This window comes from Rhamphochromis sp. 'chilingali' (assembly GCF_963969265.1).
Source record: "Rhamphochromis sp. 'chilingali' genome assembly, chromosome: 2".
In the NCBI taxonomy this organism is placed as follows: domain Eukaryota; kingdom Metazoa; phylum Chordata; class Actinopteri; order Cichliformes; family Cichlidae; genus Rhamphochromis; species Rhamphochromis sp. 'chilingali'.
The window spans coordinates 25,111,406-25,118,567 of NC_137930.1; the positions used below are offsets into that span (position 1 = coordinate 25,111,406).

Here is a 7,162-nt window from a genome sequence, read left to right on the forward strand (position 1 = left end):
CTAAGATGCATTTGCTGTCATCACAGTAAACAGATAAACCTTTCCATTATTTTTCATATTTGTGCAGCTGTACAAGCTTCTAGCCAGTCACCTGCTCTAGTGATACTATAGTGAGGGAACCTCAAATGATTCTGTTATTAAAATTATTCTGTGCATCTACACATTGATTCTGACAGCAATCAAACATGTTCCAGTGTTTGAAGACAATCAGCCTACAGCTGTGAGCAGCAGCCACTAAGCCAGTCTTCAAAGGATGGAAGAAACTTTTGGCTTACAAAGGCTCTCAGAGAAAAGTCATTGTTTATTTGAAAAATCAGATGTTTTTTCTTAATTAATTTAATGATAAGTCACCTGAAAGGGAGCCCCAAGTGTGCTATTGCATCTCTTATCATGGTATTTTGTGCTGTGTTTGCCAAATGGTGCCAATGACTTAATGACTTACTCCATTCTGATTTCAGACAGCATGGCTTTAAACAGCACAGACGACTTTCCCTGAAGCTGAGTGTTTCAGTTGTTCTCCGTGCGATAACAGCATGCCTCCATTTACATGGGCTGTTCACAACCTGCTGTGCAGGTGTCTCAGCATCCCCATCTCTGCGTGGTTCACTCTTCTGTGTCTCTTTATCATTGTGCCAGCTGTACTCGGAGGCTGTTTTAGTATCCGCAGCTTGTATTTGAGGACACTTCTCAAGATATTTGAGGTGAGCTTGATTTGGGTGCCTAATATCACTAAAAAGGTACAAAATCAAAATCCTTTAAGTTCATATGTGTTTCATTCAAAGACTTTCTAAATGATAAAATCTGGATTACTTAATGATCATTTATTGTAACCCCTGAGTTTTTAGCAAAGTACATTTAATCATGTTGATTTGAAAAATGCATTGCAACAACAAAAGGCGCAAAGAGGATGGAGGCCTTTGTTCTTAAGGCTCAGAGGGACTGTTAGAAGCACAGGGGATGTTGCTGCTGCTTCTTCGGGGAGTAAGGCTTAGTGACTCCACCCTAAGAAGAAGCAAGCATTTACCCATGTGATAAATTCTACTACTCAGGAGAAATGTAATCGTAATTAAAGCTTAAGGAACATGCACGAGGATTGCAACTGTTTTTTGTTTTGTTTTGGTTTACGGGCTGGAGGACCAGGTTACAACATGGTCACCCTGCTTGGATGTACAGTGATGTTTTATTTGCAGTACATGCCATTATGATACTGTGACGATGATATAGTGTTTTTTTTAAATGTCTTCTCTGGTGCAAACATCATGTTCCTCAAAACTGTTTGGTTTCTTTAAAACAGTTTTTTTTTTAATTTTTGGAAAAAGGTTGGATTGGAGGTAAATTGGATCACAATATCAGAACTGTTTCTCGAGTTTCTATGCTTTGTTTTCTTAGCTGCAGGCTTCTGAGCCAAACTTGGTTTCCCATCCTTTTCCTCAGCAGAGCTTTAGTCTCCAGGGAGCATCTTGCCCAGTTTCATTACTTTGATCATATTTTTGTCTGTGCTTTCCATTTTCTCTTTGAATCTGTGAACTTGAAGGTATTTTGGAGACCTATAAGGGTTGTTACTAATGCTTATCTAATGCCACAAGAACAACCTTTGAGAGCTCAAATAGAATAGAAAAGCCCTATATAAGAATCAGTCCATTCACAGCTGCTTGTCAACAGAAGAATGAATGCAGCGGTAAATTGTTCAGCCTCTTTTTTATATACTTGTTTTTGTTTTTTTTTTTTGTCCTAAATTAGTGGGCAACCTTACGAATGGAAATGAGAGCAAAAGAAAAAAATCAGCAACTCTACAAAACACATACAAATGGTAAACCTTTTTTTCATATATTGATCAGTGTTATGATTCTGGGACGTGTATCTTAGTCATTTTGAAGTGGTTTTTTTTTACTATTTAGTTTTCCTTATGTAATCTGGTTTTCTTGGTTTTCTTTGGGTTTTTATATTCATGTATCTTTTCCCTGCAGTACATTAGTTCTGTCCTTGGTCATAGTTTTGTATATTATACTTTCCTTACTGTTCTGCCCTTTTGTGTCAAATCTCCATCGGTCATGTTTACCCTTGTTTGGTTATTTCCTGTTTTATTTGGGTAACCAGTGTCTTCTGTGTTTTGGTAATTAATTTACTTGTCTAGTTTCCCATAATTAGTGCTCCCCTCCTGTCACTGTCTGCCTCAAGTACCTTGTGTATTTATTGGTGTATTTATTGTAATTGCGTCTCCCCTCGTCCTTTGTGGGGTAGTCCCACTAGCTGTGCGGTCCTTAGTCCCAGTCCTTTTTCCTTGTGGATTTTGTCACCTATTTCTGGACTGCCTGTTACTTGTTCTTTTATTGGTTCAAATGCTCAGGTTTAAACTGAACCTTTATCTACTGCATCCTGTATTTGGATACTCCACAACACCTCACACAACTGAACCTGACAGTCAGTCATAAATGTTTATTTGACTTGTATGAGTTTTAAACAATGAAATCATTCATTTTTCTCTGCACGCTCTCTGCAGGTATCATAGCCAAAGAATCACCAGCATCTTTGCAGCAGAAGATCCGGGGTTCTGCCAGCTGTCTATGCTCAGATCATGAGTTTGATATGGCTGATATCTTCTACTTTTGCCGAAGGGGCGTGGAGAGCATAGTGGATGATGAAGTGACCAAGCGATTTTCAGCCCAGGAACTTGAGAGCTGGAATCTGCTGACTCGGAGCAACTACAACTTCCATCACATAAATATGAGACTTACACTCCTGTGGGGGCTGGGACTTCTCACCCGCTATGGCATCCTGCTGCCTCTCAGGTATGACTTGTGTCATTAAAAGAACTGTGATTGGCTGGGTGACTGCTGAGGAAACTATTTGTTCTTTTTTCTGCAGGGTTACTCTTGCAGTCACTGGCATTAGTCTCTTCCTATTCCTGACCACCTTAGTGGGGTTTTTACCAAACGCAGCGTAAGTTTGCACAACACCTAAAGTCTCCAGTGTTGTGAGCACCAGCCTGAAGAGATATAAAGTGACTCTGTGGCTACATGCTGTATGTCTTCAGGTTAAGATCCTACCTCAGTGAGAAGGTTCACATGATGGGCTATCGCATGTGTGTAAGCTCTCTCACGGCAATCATCACCTATCATAACAGGTACAGTAAAAAAAAACCAAACAAACATCAGCCTTATTCAAACCCATGGCAGCATCACGTTGTTTGACAGGAAAACAGCTTTAACGTAATGTCTCGATTTAAGATATCCTAGAGACTAATCGGGTGACTTTTTAACAACAAACATGGCAGATTTTCACTATTTTGTACTGTGTCTATGTGTCTTATCTGCAGAGAAAACAAACCAAAGAATGGTGGTATATGTGTGGCCAATCACACGACACCCATTGACGTGATCATCTTGGCCAGTGATCGCTGCTACTCTTTGGTACAACATTTTGTTTCTCTGAGTTTGTGTACATCAGCATTTATCAGAGTATTTGAGATGAGCAGAGTTTTTGTTTTTGAACTTGGCTCTCAGGTTGGACAGATGCATCGTGGGTTGCTGGGGATGATCCAAAGAGGAATGGTCAAATCCTCCCCGCACATCTGGTTTGACAGATCAGAAGTCAAAGACAGACACCTAGTGGCCAAGAGGTAAAATTGCATCGTCTTTATATATAAATCCCCTTTCCTCATGAGAGACAAAAAGTAAATCAGTGTGGGTGACCCGGGATAGGAAGGATCAAAACTGCCAACAGAACATATAAAGAAAGAAAGCAATCACTCATTTATTCAATGAGTGATTGCTAATAATATTAAGTTAATATTAAAATTAACTTTGAAGACAAATAGGAGAATTCATTAATTCACTAAATATATCATATATTGCTATTTATGTTCAGATTTGTTTTCATATTTCATTTATTTGGTATTTTTTGATGTTCTTTTTTGATGTTTACATTTATATCTTTACTATTTCCCATCATTTTAGACCCCGTTTATTGACTGACTTTATGTAAAGTGTATTTTTCTTTGCAGATTCATTCATGCATTTTTCTGTTTTAATTTCTGCTTCAGTATGCAAATAAGTGTGCTGTCTTTGGCTGCTCCCTGTTCTTCAAGAGGTCACCACAACAGATTGGTCCTCATATTTCACTGAGCTTAGATTTCACACCCAGTGCCCTCGCCGACTAAATGTGCTTGGGAACTGCACTGGAGTTGTGTTCTTGTGTTTCATCAGGAGGATTCCTTTTTTGGGGGATGTAACCACTTAGGATGTTAATGTGGTTAGCAACGGATAGGAGGCATGGCTGGATAAATACAATACTGTGCAAAAGTCTTGATCCACTGTCATTTTTAAAAATATTTTTCAAGGAAAATGGGAAATAGGTGCAGCGATTTATTGAAAACATACATGACAATACAGCACATAAGAAAAAACTGTCAGCTTTGTTTTCATTTATTTAAGCAGTCGTCACAAACAGTTTTCTAGGCGTCTTAAAGCACATTCAAAGCTCTTCTTTGGATGATGTTGTTGCTTCACATGGGTTCAATAATGTTGGGGTCTGGGAAGGCCAGTGCATCACTGATAGTATTGCATTGTGTTTTTGTTTTTAATCAGGTGCTATTCTGGATTGGCAGTGTGTTTGGGATCATTGTCATGCAAAACAATGAAGTTAGTCAGATACTTTCCAGATTGTATTGCATGGTTTATTTAAATCTGAAGCTACTTTCCCACTTTCATAATTTTGTTGATTTTGACAAGATCATCAACAGCACTGGCTTAAATGCAGCCACAAAGCATGAAAGAGCCTCCACCTTGCTTACAGATGGCTGTCGATGCTCACTGTTGTCCCTCCCTTCTGAACTTATTTGTACACAGTGGCAAAGATTTTAACCACAAGCTTCAAACTTGAATTCATCACTCCATAAAAGACATGTATCCACTGATTTTCATTTCAGTTCTTGTGTATTTTGGCATCCCTCAGCCTTTTCTCCCTGTTTCCCTTTCTGAAGATTGGCTTCTTGACAGCCGTCCTTCCACTGAGACCATTTCTGATGAGGCTTCAGTGAACAGTAGCTGGATCAGCTGAAGGCCCAGATGCATCTCACGTGTTCTGTGTCAGATCTTTGCTGATTTTTTTCCTATATCTTAAGGACATTAATTTCAGATGCTGTTCATGTGCTTTGGATAGCTTTTTAGGTCTGCCATTTCTTCTCTTTTCCTCAAACTTTTTAACAACATGCTTCACATCTACATTACGTGTAGACACAACATTGGTTCGTCTATTGTGTTATAGGTGTGTTTTTTATGCTTAAATGATCCACAGGGCATTATTAAGTGGCTTAAAAAAACATTATTGTGAAAATAGTCAGGGACAAGAACCGGACTCAGAATGAGTGAAAAGGCAGCCAATGTGCAAAAGACAAATTTCGGAAGATCTTCAGAAAGCCTGGAAAACTATTGCTTAAGAGCACTTGAAGAAACTAGAAGAAAGTCTAGAAGCTTGGAAGCAAAGCATAAAGCATAAATGAGGGGTGACTCAAGACCTTTGTACAGTAGATGCAATAAGGGGGTGTATATAGTTATGTGTGTGTATTTGCATATGCATGTATGCATCATATCACAGCCAAAATACTGTGTGTCAGGCATTTACCACTGCATTGATTCCCACTGTGAGTTTCACTAAATTTGGTTCACGTGATTAAAAGTGAAGTATTCAGCAGTCAGTGTAATACATTGGTTTCGGCTATTTGTATAATTGCAGTAGGTAAGACTAGATTTAAAGTGGTTAGATTTCAATACAAATATTTTAATCTGTTTGTTCTGGTTTTTCATTTCAGGCTTAGTGATCATGTGGCTGATAAAACCAAACAGCCCATCCTCATCTTCCCTGAGGGTGCGTATCATAATGGGTGTATTCTAAGCAGAAAGCAGCCGAAACAGCCTCGTTAGTATTGTTAAGATCCTCACACTGTGTAATTTTCAGGTACTTGTATTAACAACACATCAGTGATGATGTTCAAAAAGGGCAGCTTTGAAATTGGCTGTACTATTTATCCCGTTGCCATTAAGGTAGGAGCTTCAGTCCATTTCCTCCTATCTCCTCATACTGCTCTTACTCACTGCTGACGGGCCGTTTATGGTCATCTTGCAGTATGACCCTCGCTTCGGTGATGCTTTCTGGAACAGCAGTAAGTGTGGCCTGGTGTGGTATCTTCTCAGTATGATGAGCAGCTGGGCCATCGTATGCAGCGTTTGGTACCTGCCACCTATGAACAGAGAGGTAAAGCCCTGCTTTAATTTAAACAATTTAAATCATATAATGTTTAATTCATCTTTTGAAGAGCCCGATTTTTCTTATTGTTCATATGCAGGAAGGAGAGGATGCAGTACAGTTTGCCAATAGAGTGAAAGCCGCCATAGCTGCCCGAGGCGGATTAGTAGATCTCATCTGGTGAGACACGTTTATATTTATATATAATTTATATTTCCAAACAATGACGTGTTCATTGTTGGAAAAGGGAAATGTGAACAGTGGTGCAACTGGGACTTAGAAACTATGCAGTGTTATAGTTGCCCAATTTTACTTGTTTCCTTCAAGCTTTACGGAAGAATTAACAAATGCCGACTTTGCACTTGTAACCGCTGACAATTCAATGAATAATACCCCTCAATGTATGTTCTCTCAGGGATGGTGGACTGAAACGAGCCAAAGTGAACAATGCTTTTAAAGAAGGGCTGCAGAAACTTTACAGCAAAGTTCTTGTAGGTGACCATGAAGACCAAAGTGAAAGGATGGAAACCCAGAAAAAAAAAAAAGATTCAACCACAAGACAATGAGGACACAGTGAATGTATGTTATCACTGCAGAGTTTTACTTCTTAAAGAACATTTTACATAAGGTGAATGTAAAATACCACAGGCAGCAATTTGTACAATAGCTGCTTTGTTGGGTACAACTTTCTAGTACTGGGCTGGACCCTCTTTCATTTTGGTCCAAAATGTGCCAAGAAAATATTCCCCACACTGTTACACCATCACCATCAGCCTGAACTGCTGGTAAAACGCAATATGGATCCATGCTTTGATATTGTTTACACCAAATTATGACTGTGCCATCAGCAGAAACCGAGACTCAAACAGGCAATGTTTTCCAATCTTCTGTTTTACAATTTTGCTGTGCACTCAGGGAC

The 7,162-nt window shown here is 39.2% G+C and overlaps 1 protein-coding gene across 1 annotated transcript; it reads left to right on the forward strand.

The window, feature by feature from the left end:
* Positions 1 to 533: 533 nt before the first annotated feature.
* Positions 534 to 6,809, forward strand: gpat4 (glycerol-3-phosphate acyltransferase 4; the record flags this gene model as incomplete). The annotated part of the gene is made up of 12 exons (XM_080861684.1): positions 534 to 701; positions 1,741 to 1,810; positions 2,501 to 2,789; positions 2,866 to 2,940; positions 3,035 to 3,124; positions 3,317 to 3,410; positions 3,504 to 3,619; positions 5,810 to 5,865; positions 5,956 to 6,041; positions 6,124 to 6,252; positions 6,344 to 6,423; positions 6,659 to 6,809. The coding sequence occupies 12 exons, from the start codon at positions 534 to 536 to the stop codon at positions 6,807 to 6,809; spliced, it is 1,404 nt and encodes a 467-aa protein (XP_080717810.1).
* Positions 6,810 to 7,162: the final 353 nt, after the last annotated feature.